The 16,800-nt window shown below is 40.9% G+C and overlaps 2 protein-coding genes across 4 annotated transcripts; one reads left to right on the forward strand and one right to left on the reverse strand.

Moving 5' to 3' along the window:
- Positions 1 to 4,483: 4,483 nt before the first annotated feature.
- On the reverse strand, positions 4,484 to 5,822 carry tmem18 (transmembrane protein 18). Its single transcript, XM_076084644.1, has 5 exons — positions 5,667 to 5,822; positions 5,402 to 5,519; positions 5,180 to 5,234; positions 4,964 to 5,057; positions 4,484 to 4,877 (listed from the first exon to the last, which is right to left on the reverse strand). The coding sequence occupies exons 1-5, from the start codon at positions 5,757 to 5,759 to the stop codon at positions 4,779 to 4,781; spliced, it is 459 nt and encodes a 152-aa protein (XP_075940759.1). The 5' UTR covers positions 5,760 to 5,822; the 3' UTR covers positions 4,484 to 4,778.
- Positions 5,823 to 6,802: 980 nt separating this feature from the next.
- LOC142942046 (structural maintenance of chromosomes protein 6) lies at positions 6,803 to 16,494 on the forward strand. Of its 3 annotated transcripts, none has more exons than XM_076084211.1 (27): positions 6,803 to 6,895; positions 7,246 to 7,390; positions 7,593 to 7,722; positions 8,207 to 8,312; positions 8,629 to 8,765; positions 9,249 to 9,310; positions 9,434 to 9,514; positions 9,606 to 9,707; positions 10,087 to 10,206; positions 10,351 to 10,449; positions 10,656 to 10,802; positions 11,025 to 11,113; positions 11,216 to 11,380; positions 11,785 to 11,963; positions 12,222 to 12,423; positions 12,571 to 12,685; positions 12,860 to 13,020; positions 13,209 to 13,344; positions 13,543 to 13,623; positions 13,792 to 13,962; positions 14,081 to 14,218; positions 14,634 to 14,779; positions 14,905 to 15,030; positions 15,237 to 15,342; positions 15,517 to 15,669; positions 15,787 to 15,884; positions 16,103 to 16,494. In XM_076084211.1, the coding sequence occupies exons 2-27, from the start codon at positions 7,265 to 7,267 to the stop codon at positions 16,194 to 16,196; spliced, it is 3,270 nt and encodes a 1,089-aa protein (XP_075940326.1). In that variant the 5' UTR covers positions 6,803 to 6,895; positions 7,246 to 7,264; the 3' UTR covers positions 16,197 to 16,494. The 3 variants fall into 3 exon arrangements, with proteins under 3 accessions (XP_075940326.1, XP_075940327.1, XP_075940328.1); XM_076084212.1 differs by having other exon boundaries at positions 6,811 to 6,899; XM_076084213.1 differs by lacking the exon at positions 6,803 to 6,895 and having other exon boundaries at positions 6,913 to 7,390.
- The last annotated feature ends 306 nt before the right edge of the window (positions 16,495 to 16,800 follow it).

The raw sequence follows: 16,800 nt of genomic DNA on the forward strand, positions 1-16,800 counted from the left end.
GTAGGCACACAGTATAATGAGATTGTTCACTATGATCTCATTGTTACTGTGTGTAGTCACACAAAGGTCCCTGCATCAAGGAGATGTTGTCTGTCTTTGTGGCGTAAGTGTTTTGTCAAGGACCACAGTGAAAGACTCAGCATGAAGTCCTCTATGACCTGCAGCTCAGAGCGAAACTGGTCACTGTGAAAATGGCAGCATGCATAAGGAAATGATGAGAATGTTGAGGAGTACCCTGAGGAGTATGATGTTGGTAATCATCTCGTCTACATAAACATGAATCTAGTTTATGATTGATGCGTGATTGGGATCTGCTCCCAAATTGAATGGGTTCCTCCTTGGCCCGTGCTATATACCCTTCCACCTGGCTTAATGAAAATCGTGCCAGCAGTTTATACAGGCGAAGTACTGCAAGAGTCAAGAGCACAAGTGTAGAATAGACAAAGTCCAGATCATTTTTAAGAAGAAAAACAACTTAAATTTCTCATGTTGGAAAAAGAAATGTTTACTGATGTTCAGTAGCTACTCTTAAAGCAAACGATGATAAAAGAAGGTGATCATCAGTGTTGTAGAAATTGATACAGGTTGATCGATGACTCACTTAGAGTGAATCACTGAGTTCAAGCTCTTTGAGGCTTATATCTGTACCCTGGAGACACATTGTAATACAAATACATTAATAAAGGTTAAATTAATACAATTTGGTACATGTCTAAATTTAAAATAAAATTCATGAATGAAAGTACATCATACTGTAATGATTATATTTTAATCCTCATCAGACATCACCAGGCTTTTTATATCACCAGTGTGCATAATATTTCGAATAAAATATATCTATATAATCATGTTTATCACACTGACTCATTCATAAGCACACACCGAGTGACTCATCTATCACTCTGTATCAGTTATTCCAGTTTTTCCCCTCACTCTCCCTCTCTTTTCTCATTTATTGTATTACAGAGCATGCTCAGTCAGTGTGACTCAACCTGCGGAGATATGCTGCTACAGGACACCCCCACCAGGTTAAAGCATGCAGCCTTCAATCCCTAAATCTACGGGATGGTGTTTAATTTCAACCCCCTACCCCTTATTTAGCATTTATAAGTAGTATAACACATAATGATTGCTTAAAACACACTTTAATCTAGTTGTAAGCGAGTATAGTGACATTTTAGCTGTTTATTAACGTATGCGTCATCAATATAAAAGATCCATTAACTAGTGTATTTACAGTTAGCATTATGAATGCTTGATAACACAGTTTAACATTGCTGTCATTGTTATACATAGCTGTATATAATGATGTATGGTATATACACTAATTCTTACAGTGTGTTGTAAGAGACTGTATGAAATGATTGAAGTGGGGGGAGTTGCATGTTATTATTTTATTTTTTGTGTTAAAGTCCTTCTCCAGTATTAATATTTTTGGCAAATTGCAACACCTTCCCTACAATATGTCAAGGTAACATAACACTATTTTGGTATAATTAATTTTGCCATTAATAACTAAAAGCCTTGGGAGCCATGTTTGTGGTCACCTGACAAATGTAAGTAGTCACTCTCTTTCAGCTCAGTCTTTGGTCTCTACCAACTGACTCCTGAGGAAAATCTCTGGTTCTTGAGTCACTAACCACTATGTTCACCAGCTGGTGACTAAGTGTGTCTGCTGTTTTGGTGCTGATCACACCAGCCACGTTTTATCCCAACCTGTGGGTGTGATACGAGTCCAGCCACACACCATTGCGGCTGGTAAAATAATCTACTTCCTTTTTAATTATGATATTTTCATCTCAAATCTCATGTAAAAAAACAGTGAAACATGCAGTATGAATGTTTGTTGTTAACACTGTGGAATCTATTTAGACTTGGTATGGAAGAGAAAAATGCTATAAGTTCATCTTTATTTAAGCTCTGCTGCTGTGCAAGAAGGTATTTTTCACAACCGGTACAAGATTTATGGAAAAGAGGTTAAAACTGCATAACATTGTAATAAACACAGAGTCCTGCCAAACAACTTCACCAGTAGATTATACACCACAGATGTTGAGCACCACAGCAGCAGCCAACATAAACTGTATAGAAATAGTGAGAGAGAACATTGTGGCAGACAGCAAAAACATAATTTGAGCTCATTTCCTTCCTGTGCTCGAGATGTAAACTCAAAGTGCACGACTGTTTCTGGCCAATACAACATCTGCCTATTCACCTTCTCTAAAATGGAGTAAAACAAAAATCACGTTTCGGTTTAGCTTCACTCACTCATTTCATTCCAAGGAACTTCTGTGGATCCACGGATGAGTTGTGAGGATGACGTGCAGGTTAATAGTTGAAATGCTTTTCATACATAAAACTTCTACATTTGTTTATTGCGTCACGTGATGTCATTTGAGGGAATTTAACAGATTATGTGCAGCTCGAAGAAAGGAAGGAACTACTAATATCAGTGAGTCCTCAGCGGAGAGGATAAACAGCTTCAAGAACCTTGGTGTTTGCATCTCTAAGGGCCTGAACTGGGCGCTACATACTGACTCAGTCGAGAAAAAGACAAGGCAGAGACTGTTTCACCTGAGAAGCTCGAGGATATTTGGGTATCCATTTAAATACTGAGGAATTTCTACTCCTGCACCATCACCGCCTGCTACTGAATCAGCACCAAACTAGACTGCAAAACCCTGCAAAGAGTGGTTCGTTTGAACATAGGCGGTGCTCGATCCTGCCAAGAGAATATTTACAACCCTTCTCTCCCCATGCGCATTATTGCAGCAACTGGTGGGATTACATTTTACAGGAAATGTAGCTTATGTAATTACATGTGACAAATAAAACTAAATTGATTGCATTTGTACGGGTCAGACACTACTAATATATGTAACATCTATAACTCTGTATGCCACAGTTCCCCATCTGTAAAGTTTTGACTGCACAAGACCTGTGGGAACCTCAGCTTCAGCTCACACGACATGACATGATTCATCTTTGATGAGCATGTCAGTTTCTGGGCAAGGATCTCAAAATGTTTCTTACAGCTCTGGTGTAACATTCCTAATGCAATAACCAGCCTCAGTCCACAACATTCATTGACAACTTTATCCGTTTTACTGATGGTTTACTTGTTTTTTCACTTGTCAGTTGACCAACTTGATTATTAATTGCCCAATCAGACTTCATCTACTTGTTCTTAATAGTTATGGATCTCGCAGCTCATCTGCCTCCCGGTTCAATGGGTTGTTTGTTCTAAGATGCACTTCAAGGCGTCGTTTCCCGATCTTTGTCACGCCTGCTGTTCTGTTCACCTTTCAGCCTGAAACACTATGGTCACTCTCTTTCTCACAGGTGTGAGTTTCTTTCATCCACAGTGTTTTCCCCCAAAGGACTGCAGCTGACTGGATGTTGTGCAATGTACTATTTTACATGTCAAACCAGAGGAAAGCATCCATGTCTGAGATACATCAACTCGTGGTTTTGGCTGCAACTTATTTCAGAGTGTAGTGTCCACTCCAATCTTTTGTTTCACAGAGAAACTTATGAACTTGTCTGGGTGCTTTAATACTTATTAATTTAGACATGACTCAAGTGCCAAGATAAATTGAGCTGGTTGCATTAGTTGAGATCTACCTAATAAAGTGTAACATAAAGCGGGCATCTCACGGGCAATACATGTGTCCTACACAAGAGATGGAGCCTTGACAAATCTCCACACGCATGCACGCACACACACCACCATTACAACACATCCATTCCTTTTCCTCCTCGTCATCTAATAACTTCCCATGATGTCATGTCCACACTTAATGGGTCCTGCTAGATGAATGCAGAAAAGAACACCCACATACAGTATATCAGATGCACTTAGAGACAGTGTGAGTTGAGGAAAAAGTCTCCATAGGAACATGTCTTATGGCCACCAGGACCTGTCTCATGTCATCTAGTTTATACTGCTCTCTAGTGGTGCAACAACATCCTCAGGCCTTCACTGAAACCATAAAGAGGTTTCACTTTTAACCTGTACATTTTGCTGCAGTGTTCAGACATAAGCGGACACCTTTCTTAATGTGGATGACTGAACTTGACTTTTTCCAGACATACTGTGTAGCAGTTTCAGTGTATTTTCCGGCATTTGTGTATTTGTACCCGATTTGAATTATATATTGTATAATGTACAGTATTTTTGCTTTACTTAATGTTTGGTAATTGAAAACTTTCTCAAAATAAAATGTCTATGAAGGCCTTTTGGTGCTCGTACATCTCTGCATACTGTCTATTCTGGAGGAGTAGAGCCACAACATTGGCAGATTTAATTCACAGATAATCCATGCAAATGTATTCAATCAATAATTTGGATTAATAATAATTCATAATAACATAACAGGCTAAGAGGCCAGCAGATTTGTATATTGAGCCTGAACACTAGCCTTTCTTGAAAATGGGTGCTTAAATCTAACTTAAGAGCTGCAAATCAACAGTTAGATACAAATCATTCAAAAACCCTTTATCTTTCTTTGTGCATTTCAACAACTTTAAAACAACATTATTACAAAACAGTAAATGTCCTTTGGTCCTCGTATATCATAGTGTACAGTATTTCGCCGGCATTTTTTCAACAGCCGTTACCAGAAACAGACCCCCAGTCCTGACCGACATCAACGAACAATCTATTTATGGTCACATGAAGGAATCTGTCTTCTTCCTCCAAAAGTCAGGATGAGCATGGCAGAGACACTGATTCTTAACACCTCCAAATGGAGCCCATTTGGACATAAGGAGAGACATCAGTCATTCTTCTCTCTCATCTCTCTGCGGGCCTTTCGCTTGAGCTGGAGTGTCTTCAGCTCAGTCATAGTGTAAAATGTCCTGTACACCCACACCATCTGTCAACGCACAACACAAACATTCACGTATCATGTCGCATTTTTAACATTTTACTTGGAGGTTGAGGATGAACAATAAAGCTTACCACAATTATGACTGTATTCAGCAGAAGAGGAATAGAGTACACCAAAGATATGAACATGCCCTTGGAATCAAAGTACTGGAAATTAGAGAAGGACCTGCAAAAAAGAATTACGCTTCATGAAATCTTCTTAATGACTGAATGTGTCCTGTTTTTGAACAACAGAGCCTCTACATACATATTATTTACCACATGAAAGTAGCTGAACAATTGTCTTACCTCCAGTTCATGGCTGCCAGCTCATTTAAATATTCAGCACTATACACCTGGCCAACTGTAACATAGAGATAATGTCAGTCAGTAAACAACACAGCTGTATTCTCTTGTTAAACGAATCCAACAAGGTGTACAGGATTTACTGACGGTTAACTAGTTTTGAGATCTTATTCAGTCTTTACTGGTAACAGACACACACTGCTAAGTTCTCTTTTATTCACTTACCCATGAGCAGGAAGTGACAAATCTGCGCTCTGTAGTATCTGCACGTCACCACGGTCAGAAACAAACACACGACATGAAACACCAACAGCCCGATCAGCCAGGGCTCCGACCACTGCACCTGAGAACAGTAAATAAAAGCACACATTGGGCAGCGGCCATCGAGATATAACTGCTCCAAGTGGATGGTTTAAAGGTAACCTGTCTATTAGCAGGGATAGCTATGACCATAACGTTTACACATAAGAAATAACAAAATGTAACTTACAGACATGAGAAACGTCCATATGGATGTGATTCTTAAATTGCTGAACTCATCGATGGGGATAGAGCTAATGTTCTCTGCTTTTTGGTCCGTCATTTTCACAAAAACCCTGCTCAGCCTAAAGCTTCTTCTGTAAACAAGTCCAGGCGGTTTGTCGCAGTAAAATGACGTCATAGAGGCGACTTCTTCTTCGTTGAGGTTTTACAGCAGTCTAATCCACGTTACATTACAGCCACCCTCGGGTTTATTCTCACTTCTTATATACAGTCTATGCTCAGTATTCATAATATTTTAAGCCGTTTTTATAGTCGAGCCGTCCTTAAAAATCAATCCTTAGTGAATGTGCTCAGTAGCCCACTCCTGAAAATACTGCAGTATTTAGCTATTTGTAGTATTATATATTTTTTGCTGCTGTAGCGAACAAATTTCCCCTTGCGGGATGAATAAAGTATATATCTATCTATCTATATATCTATCTATTACAAACTTGGTGTCTGTGGCATTTAAGGAAAGATGCTGTATTAACGTTTTTTTTCCACAGTACACACTTGTATGTTGCTTATGTTTTACAAAAAAGACAGACTGCGCTCTAAGCACAATTCAATTGTTTTCACTCTTTTGCCACTTTATTATTTATAAGTTATATTGTACATAGTAGTTAAATGTTAGTGCTTAGTTTCTCTGTTTGATGTCTTTATTGTCCTTGTTTTTTTTATATTTGTCTTGTTTATTTGTATATTCTATGTACGTTGAGAGCAATGTGAAAACCGGAGTATGCATACATGGCCAATAATGCTGATTCTGATTTAGGATTTTTTTTGGGAGAAAATAACAAAGGCCTCTTTACATGACTCTATCAAAAAAGAGAAAATACTTCTGCCGAGATCAAAATCAAATCAAACACAAAGTGGATAAAAATAAATCCAAAACAATCACAACAGCAGGACTATCTCAATTTAACTTAAAGCTATCAAGTAAATAAAAAACATTTAGAGCGTTCTTGTCTTTCACAAGTTTCAGTGACGTACGACTGTTAAGCATAGGTAAAGCACCGTGTACGATGATCATAGGTGTCTGATGTGTATGATGCAAAAGTATTTTGTGTTCTCGTGAACTCGTGTAACCACGCGAGATTACACCGGAAATACTGGGCGCGAATTTGATCAGTCGTCCCATGGACCACCCTCCTCCTCACCAGCCTCTGTTGTTGTGTACGGCTGCCTCTCACTACGGTAGGTAAGCAGTTACTCCATAAACTAGCATGCCAGTCCTTTGCTAATTCTTACAACGACGCAAACTAAACCACAACACACTCCGCTGCTCGCTGGCTGAATAGTTGCTAACTGTTTAGCATGTAGCGTCAGTTAGCCAGCTAAGCTAACGTTAGTTTGTAACGGCCAACCTGATGTAACGTTAACGTTACTTTCGTTTTCGTTTAATGTTAGCCTGCGGCCGCCACTGTTCCATCTGTCGGTTTGCGAAAGACATTACAAACACAAACAAACCAACAACTAGCAATTAAGCTGGAGAACAAGAGCTGCGGTTTAGACTATGAGCTTTCAGTTTCGTTTCTACCCATAAGGTAAAGATATTTGACCAAGATGTCGAAGAGAAAAAGCAGCTCTGTCAGTGACAACCCCAAAAAACGGATCAGACCTGCTGCTGCTGCGGAGGAAGACGTGGAAGATGAAGATGTTGACCAGGAAGATCCTCTACAGAATGGACAGGTATGTGCTGTCAAATGTATCTGAAACATCCTGTTGCTGCAAGGACATTATCATCTATTTCCCCTTTTACTCTGTCTTGTCTTAACAGATTCTCTGAGAATGATAGAACATGTAAAGACGCCTATCGAGTAGCGTGTCTATATATTATTATTGTAAAGTAACCGTTAAATGACATGCACGGTTCACCTGCGTTTATGTGCAGGGTGCCGGTGAGGTGGTGAGCGATGCAGGGATCGTGGAGTCCATCACACTGAAGAACTTCATGTGTCACTCTCTCCTTGGCCCCTTCACTTTTGGTTCCAATGTCAACTTTGTGGTCGGCAACAATGGAAGTGAGTGCAGCCGTTAGGCTAATAGACGTTTAACTGAACTGAATGAAGATGCATCCTTGTTTCCCATTTCAGAAGACAGGTTTTCTGAAGGTCTTGAACTATGCCCTAACAACAAAGCCCTAAATTTGCCCTAACCTAAACTTTTGATGTCCTATAATTAAACACCTCACTTAAAAACCACACGTAGGAGAGAAAAAAACACACCAACACATCTGAAATCTTGATCTTGATCATCCGTCCACACTCATTTTGGTTTCCTCAACTCCACACCGAGCTACAATAAGCAATTACATATTTTTTTTGTGGATTTATCATGAATCATCTCGTTTGCCCAAAGTTGGATCTGCGTAATGGCTTAAACCTAAATCATGTATTTATGTTACTCTATTGCTAAGTTAACTGTCTATTTTTTGTCCTCCTTGTCTTTCATTTAGTTCTTTTGGTTATTTCAGTGTTTTCTGTGCACTAACTGCTTGTTTTACAGGTGGAAAGAGTGCCGTTCTGACGGCTCTCATAGTGGCCTTAGGCGGGAACGCACATGCCACAAACAGAGGATTATCCCTCAAGGGTTTTGTGAAGGAAGGAGAAAGGTTAGACCTTGCACCACATCATGTAATGTACATCCTTTTTGACATGCAGGTTGTTGCCTTTAAGTTTCTGTCCGTTCAGGCACACATTCCATGAATGTTGTCCTTCAAGTTCTTCTCACTCTTCACCTTAAAGAAATTCTGGTGTAAAAGTATCTTCCATGAAGGCTTCTTTGCTTGCTACAGCTACAAATTTAACAAGGTGTCAAGTATCTATTGTCTTTTCACTATGAGAGAGTGGGATTCTCAAATATGTTTTGTGTTAAAAGTTGCATTTTTGTAATCGCTATAGATTTAATGCGTGTTACTCTATCCTCAGCTCTGCTGATGTATCGATCACGCTGCGTAACAAAGGAAGGGATGCTTACAAACCGGAGGTGTATGGTCTAGCCATCATTGTAGACCTGAGAATCACACGTGAGGGGCTGAGAACCTATAAGCTGAGGAGCAAATCAGGTAAAGACTGAAGAGCTATACATTTCTCTTCTTTTTTTCCCCCCCAAGTATTTTGGTAAAAGTACTACTACACTGTGCTTCCACAACAATATATAACATGTAAGTAGTCATTTTAAATGTTAAACACGTTAAACCACCAGAACATTTTTGGCAGCTATTTCGGTAATGCATTCATCATTTAAGTAAACAACTGGTGGCTCCTGTCTCTTACATGTGGAAATCTGCTGCTTTTCCATGTCTGGACATTATATTAAAATATAGCAATTTGTTCTTGTCACGTTGGGCTCAGGGAATTTAATTATTATAATGATTAAACAATGATGAATGTATTACTGTTCACAATGACGACAAAAAGCAGCATAAAGCAAGAGGGGAAAAAGAAAGGAAAGTTTAACAATATTTATGCAAATTACTACTTCTGATAGCTGCGTGAATCTATGTTATTAGCGAATAATGAACGTATATATTCTTTTCCTCTTATAGGTCAACTTGTCTCAACCAAAAAGGAAGAGCTGTTGTCTATCCTGGACAATTTTAACATACAGGTATGAGCTATGCATATCACATACATTACAATGATGTTTAATCTCCATCACGACTAAATGTAATCCTGTGATATAAACCTGTTGTATTGGTCAGAGGAAGTCATTATCACCTTTCCTCCAAAGGTAAACAATCCCGTGTCAGTCCTCACTCAAGAGATGAGCAAATACTTCCTCCACTCCAAAGGAGAGGGGGACAAATATAAGGTGATTATATTCAAACACATTTAAAGAAGAATGTTTTCTCTTTTGTTTTTGTGAACTTTAACTGTGATTTATAATTGTATTCCTCTGACAGTTTTTTATGAAAGCTACCCAGCTGGAGCAGATGAGAGAGGACTTTGTTTACATCAAAACCACCAAACACGTCACAGAGGATAAAGTTCAGCAACACAGTGAAGTAAGAATCCGTTTGTCTGACATATTCATATTGTAAGCAGCTATAAACCAATATTTGACAAAAAAAATGAGCTCTGAGAGAGTCAATATTGGACCTGGATGTTGACCGTGTGGATTCAAAGATGACTCTAAATGAATGATGATGCTCGGTAATAAGCAACTGTCTGCTTAAAGGCGATGATATTGCAGTTTCTACTGCCCCCATGTGGCCAAAACATATCACGTTCTTGCAGGGTTAATTATATTGATGCAGAACTATACTGTTAATCAATTTAAAGGCTTTAAATAGATCCAATGTTTAATCCTTTGATAGCATAGCTATTCCTCTTTTTTAACCATGTTTTATACGACCATACACAATCATTACTTTACTGTTTCAGTGCTTGAAAGACTTGAAGCGGAAATCTGTGGAGAAAGAGGACCGTTACAAGAACATGGCATCTTTGGATGAAATGCACACCAAACTGGAGGACTTGCAGAAGCAAATGGCTTGGGCTTTGGTGAGATCACTTTCTCCGATTTCTTCTCCCAATTTTGAATTCCATCCTCCTTCATCCAATCCCCCGTGTTCCTATGAAAACGGGTTAGTGCAGTAACTGCTTTAAGATCATTTGTCTGAATATTAATGACTGAGGCTGTTGCAGGTGATTGAGATGGAGAAGGAGTTGGAGCCAATGAAAGAGAAGCTGCAGTCAGACAGACATTCGACAGAGAAATATGACGAGAAGGTGGATGAATGGAAGGTATGCAACTTTTTTTAGTATTCTTCATAAAATCTATGTATTTAGTGTGTTTTTAGAATCACCAGTAATTTATTAACTATTTCCGTTTGATAACTTACACCACGACTTTGCACTTTTCTGCGCATAGCCCTCTTCTATCCTCTAACCTTTAAACCCCCCCCCCCCCCCTGCCCGCTTCTCTGATCTGTGTTTATGTAATAATACAGAATAAGGTCGAGGAGGCTGAGAGCAAATCCAGGCAGATCCAGGAACACTTGGAGGAGATCACACAGCAAGTCCAGGAGCTACAGCCCAAATGTGCTGAGCTCAAGGCCGAGGCCCAGAGACGAAATACCCTTCTCAAGTCTAGCGAGGTCAGAGTTCAGATGATGCGTTAGTCCAGATAATACCGTCAACTGGTTCAGTCACTTACATTACGAGTACTGCAAGTGAATTGAATACGTCTTCCACAATATAAAGCAGTGTATTGGTTCTTCCTTTCTGCTCATCTCGTCAGATACAATTAAGGTTATTCTAGTGATGCTTGTTGTGTAACTGACCAGTGTTTCTAATATCCAATTATGTGTGTGAGCTAGGTCACTGTGCACAGATTCAAAGCCAACCTGAGGGACCTGGAAAAGGACAAGGTTCAGCTGTCCTCAAGGATAAATGATCTCAAGCTGAGGTACGACCTCGTTTTGTTTTCATGTAGTCCGTGTTCATACATGTATTTACTGTGTTGTTGACTCCCGTGTGCTTTTTGTCTTCCTTCCCATTTTTGCTGTAGCATCAGTCAGACATCAGGAGCGGAAAGCCAGGCCAGGACGGAGCGTATGAAGCAGATACAGGCCGAGCTCGAAAACATGAGTCACCAGATCGCCACTCTCAGCCAGCAGATTGACCAGTATCAGCATGTCTGCAACCGTGCCAGGGAAGAGCAAGGAAAGATCAGGTAGGGAACTAAAACTGGGCTTTGACAACAAATAAATGTCCGCAGAATCAGAAAGTGTTGCCTCAGGAAACCCCACTTTGTGCTTGACAGTTGAAGTTGAGCTGGAATGAATGTATTATTGTTATTGGATCAGAAGAAAATATCTGTGCTGTCATTGCTTCTGATTAATTCTAAATATAAATACAATAGATTTTGGTATTCCCTGGTATTTTAGTCCAGATAGGCCTAATAAGTCTTACAGCAGTTCGACATTCAAACATCGATGGGTGGACCAACCCCAATTAAAAATGAAATTTAGATTATTAGCTCCCTGCCAGTCCTAAATAAACCCAATTAGAAACAGATTAATTAGTCTGTTACGGCAGTGGAATGAAACAGTAACATCCGCCCCCTTCTGTCCTCAGTAAAGAGCAGGAAGTGCTCAAGAGGTCCATTGAGGCCAACAGAAGGAACCTGCAGACTATGGAGAGCAGTCGGTCCAATCGCCTGCGGCGTTTTGGAGAGCACATGCCTGCATTCCTCAACGCCATCCATGAAGCTCACAGAAGGGGCCAGTTAAAGCACAAACCTCGAGGACCTCTGGGTAAGACTCGGTGCCCAGTTGTGCTTTGGTTAACATTTGTATGTTCCAGGCCTGATTCCTTTCTCACCCTATTGAATCACAAAATCATGCTTAGTGAGACACCCAATGTGACCATGCCTGGCAGTGTAATAAGATAAATATGTAATATAGATGTATTCTTCCTTAAAACCTGTAAAAAAAGCCCGACCACAAGGTGACGTCTGTGAAAAATGCTCCTCTAACTTGCTTTCTCTTCTCACATGTCCTTCCCCTCTACAGGTTACCTCATTAGCCTGAAGGACCCAGAGCTAGCCTTGTCTGTCGAAGTCTGTCTTAAAGGGCAACTGCAGGCCTTCACTTGTGATAACCACGAGGATGAGAAGGTGCTGCAGGGCCTCATGTCCAAAATGTTCCCAACTGGCCGGAGACCTGCCATCATCACCAGCAATTTTCTTTCAAGAGTCCACGATACAAGATCGAGGTGAGCTCATGGACAATATTCACACGCTGGTGCAGTTTTGGTAATGCATTACCTGTTATCAAACCTGTTAGTTTTAGTCTGTTACTTCAGGGACACATTTTGCATGAAGTATCACTTAAACAACGCTGGTTTTGGTCTTCTTGTCAGGGCCGTCAATCACCCTGAATACCCCTCCGTGCTTCAAGCTCTAGAAATTGAGGACCCAGTTGTGGCCAACTGCTTGATTGATCAAAGGGGGATTGAGAGCATTCTACTCATTAAGGTAACTGCTTGTCTCTGTAGCTGAAGTTACTATCCACTCAGCATTTTCACGAGCCATCATTTGTTTTAGATGTAAATGACTACTAAGTTGTAAAACATCTTGTGGACAACATATTAGGTGCAGTGACATGAGTTTTGTTTTTCACGCTGCGTGTGCACTTTATGCGTGGTGTAGAATCGAACAGATGCTCGGAGAGTGATGCAGGCCAGAAACCCTCCTCAGCACTGTAACCAGGCCTTCTCCAGGGACGGAGATCAGATCTTCAATAACAAAAGTTACGCTGCTGAGCAGACCAGAGCCAACTACCTCTCGGGAGATGTTGAGGAGGAGATCAGGTGTGTGTGTGCAGCAATACTCTCTCTTTGACTTTTATTTGTCTCATGCAAACCTTATCTTGCTTTTTGTATGTTTATCTTCAATTTTTGAAATATACACACCGTACATGTCACAACAGGGAGTAGTTGTAAGAGATGCTTTTATCTTAATACCTTCTCTGTTTGCTGGTTCCTCTCTTTACTCTCAGGCACTTGCAGAGGGAGATGGAGAACCAGGAAGCTCAGGCATCTCGCTTCCAGCAACAGATGAAGAAGCTCGATGATGACATCAAACAGAACGAAGGGCTGCTGAGAAGAACCCAAGTAGAGCAGAGGACTACCAAAGTAACCCTTTTACCGCTAACACACAATTCATAATGATCATCCCTTATGTTTTCTAATATCAGACAGGCAAACTGATCATTATTATGTCCGATCATGGCATGAAAGAATGTAATACTGCTCAATCAAAAAAGGAATTTCTAAATCAAAAGTCTAGTATTCTACACTGATATATTTAATGAATCTGTGTATTTGTTCCAGGCCACGGCCACAAAGCTACAGCTGGAGCTGACAGACCTACAAAATATGGAAGAGCCTCAGTCAGAGGACCTCAATCCCCTGGTTTGTACAGAACACATCAGTGCAGTACAATAATCATCTCAGTAGACACGCCAGAGGAAAGAAAATATGGAATATTGACTGAAGGAAACGTCCCACATAAATGTATGATCTGCAAATAATCAGCACAGACAACTCAGGTGATATGCTACTCTCACCACTCTACTACAGGAGGAAGATCTTCAAGAGATTGTCACTAAGATCTCGTCCAAGCGTGCCGAGTACGATGAGGCCCGAGCTCAGACGGCTGAGTCCAAGGCCTCCTATGAGGAGGCAGAGCAGGAGTACAAGCAGCACAAAGAGCAGATCAACACTGTCGCTGAGGAAGCAGACCCAGTCAAGGTAATATATCGATGTCTTGTCATTTAGATGAAAGAAAGATTTAGATCAGCATCATCAGAATACTGGGTGAAGCTCACGTGGTTGCTCTCCGTGTGCTCGTCCTTCTGTCCTTCTACAGGAGGAGCTGAGTAAGGCGGATCAGGATGTGATGAAGTGCAGGCATCACAAGAAACACTACGACGAGAAACGCAGCGCCCATCTCCGCAACATCCAGACCCTTGAAACCAACCAGGAGAGCAAAGAGCAGGAACTTCAGGTGCGCCAAACAGAGATACACGGGGCAACTGGACGCAGAGGTCTTCCTCGCATGAAACAAGCATTAACATTTATGCTTCAGCACCCGCAATAGCTGTGGCCGGGGCATTATGCATACAACTGCGAGGCAGTAATTGTATTTTAGGGGAATAGAGGGGGAGCTGTCTGCTTTCAGTAAAAGTAATAGTGTTTAATTTAAAGTTTGAAATCAGAGAAAAACTTTCATTAATGCACAGAGCACACTTATCAAATGTGTTCCGACAAAAGCATTGACGTTTTATTCGAGGTTCTTTTGAGCATTGTGAATCTTCAGTATATCTTTGTTTTTGTGAGGTTAAAACACAAATTGTGTACATTTTTAGTACCGCCTGCTTTGAGTCTCAGAAACCAAAGGTTTGTTTCACCCTGTGGTTCAGACATCTGCGGCCAAGGCCACGGAAATCTGTCCAGAGCGCGTAGAAGTACGACGGACAGCACGGAGTCTAGACAGTGAGATCAACCGTCTGAAGGTGAAGATCACGACCCAGCAGGGACAACAGGGGGACCGCGAGGAGGTTGTGAGGTACGTCACTGAGACCAGGGTATCACATGACAATGTAGTGGTTGAACTGTAGTGTCATGAAATTAAATATTTTCTTCTTTTTTTCCAACACAAACCTTTCGTCTGTCTCACCTTCACATGTCTAGGCAGTATCATGAGGCTCTGGAGAACTACAAGAACATGGCACAGCAAATGAAGTACCTCAACAGCTTCATCAAGAGTCTCGATGGTGTCATGAACCAGAGACTCCAGGTGTATGCTGAGCTCAGGAGGTGAGATGTTGTTGAGATTGTTTCCAGGAACATGACGTGAAATCAAAAGCTCTTTCATTTATTTAATATTGATAAATTCATATTATTTATTTTTGATCTAATGGATTAGCGAAATCGAAAAAAGGACATGTTAGCTGTGACACTTGTCTCTTTGTGTGTTCCTTGATGTTCTTCCTTCCATGTGCATATGTCCCTTTCCTCTGCAGGTTCCTGTCGGCCCGCTGTAAATACTACTTTGATAGCATGCTGGCCCAGAGAGGATACACTGGAAGTATGGCCTTTGACCACAAGAATGAAACCCTCTCCATCTCAGTAAGACCAAACTAACTAAACGATATAGCAGCAAGGCAAAAGTCTAAATGAGAACACGTTGACTTTTTTTATTCTTTGTCATTACTCTTAAAACCACGAGACATGGCTGGTACAGCCTTTTAGCCAGGTGGTGTAAAGAGGAATGATACTGATTTCTCCTCCATCCCTCTAAAGGTGCAGCCGGGCCAGGGAAACAAGGCTGACCTGAGTGACATGCGCTCTCTGTCCGGAGGCGAGCGCTCCTTCTCCACCGTTTGCTTCGTCCTCTCTCTTTGGGCCATCACGGAGGCGCCTTTCCGCTGTCTCGACGAGTTTGATGTTTACATGGTAATAAGAGACCGTTTTTATTGATATGTTGCAAGTTGTGTCTGAACAAGAGCATCAAGAGGGAGAAGGACAAGTTTGGATGAAGTTCATTCGCAGGGTTTTCTTTTCTTCAATTAGGACATGGTGAACAGGAGAATATCAATGGACATGATGCTGAAGGTGGCTGCTGGTCAACGCTACAGACAGTTCATCTTCCTGACCCCACAGAGCATGAGGTATGCACTGATACAACCTCGCTTATCAAAGCACCCGGTTGTGTTTTATTCACTTAGTTACTGCATATTCTCTTAGTAAATGAGCTGTGATGAAGTAATTCATTCGGGAGTAAGGCCATGTGGATTTATATGCTGCTTAGTTTCTGTGAGACAGAGCATCAGCCACTTCACCGTAAAGGCACTCACATCTTTGTTGCTCTTCTTCTTTGTTGTTTCAGCTCTCTTCCAGTGAGTAAAATCATCCGCATCCTCCGTCTCAAAGATCCAGACCGTGACAACAACACACAAAGAAGTCAAGACGAGGAGCAGTAGTGTTGCTATTCTGGTTTCAGTCTTAAGAAAGTGTACTTCTCTTAGTGACCAAAAGCAATACATATTTTTTAAAGTTCTGTTTAATGTTTCGTACTACAACACTGAACATTGGTAGCAATTCATTGTTGTAAGCACTATTACACAATCCACTATTACAGGGGTTACTGCACAGTCAGGGGAAGTGTTTTTATATCCCCTGCCAATTGTTAAATGGCTCGAAAACAGGCGCGTTGAAGAGTTGTCTGTTATTGTAAGAAATATTTAAAATTCATTAAACCAAATCGAGTTCAGAAACAAATGCAGTGTTTGTGTTTTGTATGCATCAAATCACATTTCAGGACATTTTCCACCTCAAGTCTCTCGGGAGGTCATAATTCAAGTTATTGCAATTATTGTTATTGATGTGCGTTGAAACATTCCACTTGAAACCCTATGAAGGTCAGTCTTGTGAAGAGGAAAGGTTTGCACCTTTAAGGGCTCTGTGCCAAATCCTCCACGCAAGGCGGTCCACTGGAATGCACTTCCACTGATGCACATAACATCTGTTGACAACATCCCTGACCTCCTGAGGGAAGTGGTACTTTTTTTTTATTACGTCCCAGAG

This window comes from Anarhichas minor, unplaced genomic scaffold (assembly GCF_050575085.1).
Source record: "Anarhichas minor isolate MPS153535 unplaced genomic scaffold, ASM5057508v1 ptg000136l, whole genome shotgun sequence".
NCBI classification, from domain to species: domain Eukaryota; kingdom Metazoa; phylum Chordata; class Actinopteri; order Perciformes; family Anarhichadidae; genus Anarhichas; species Anarhichas minor.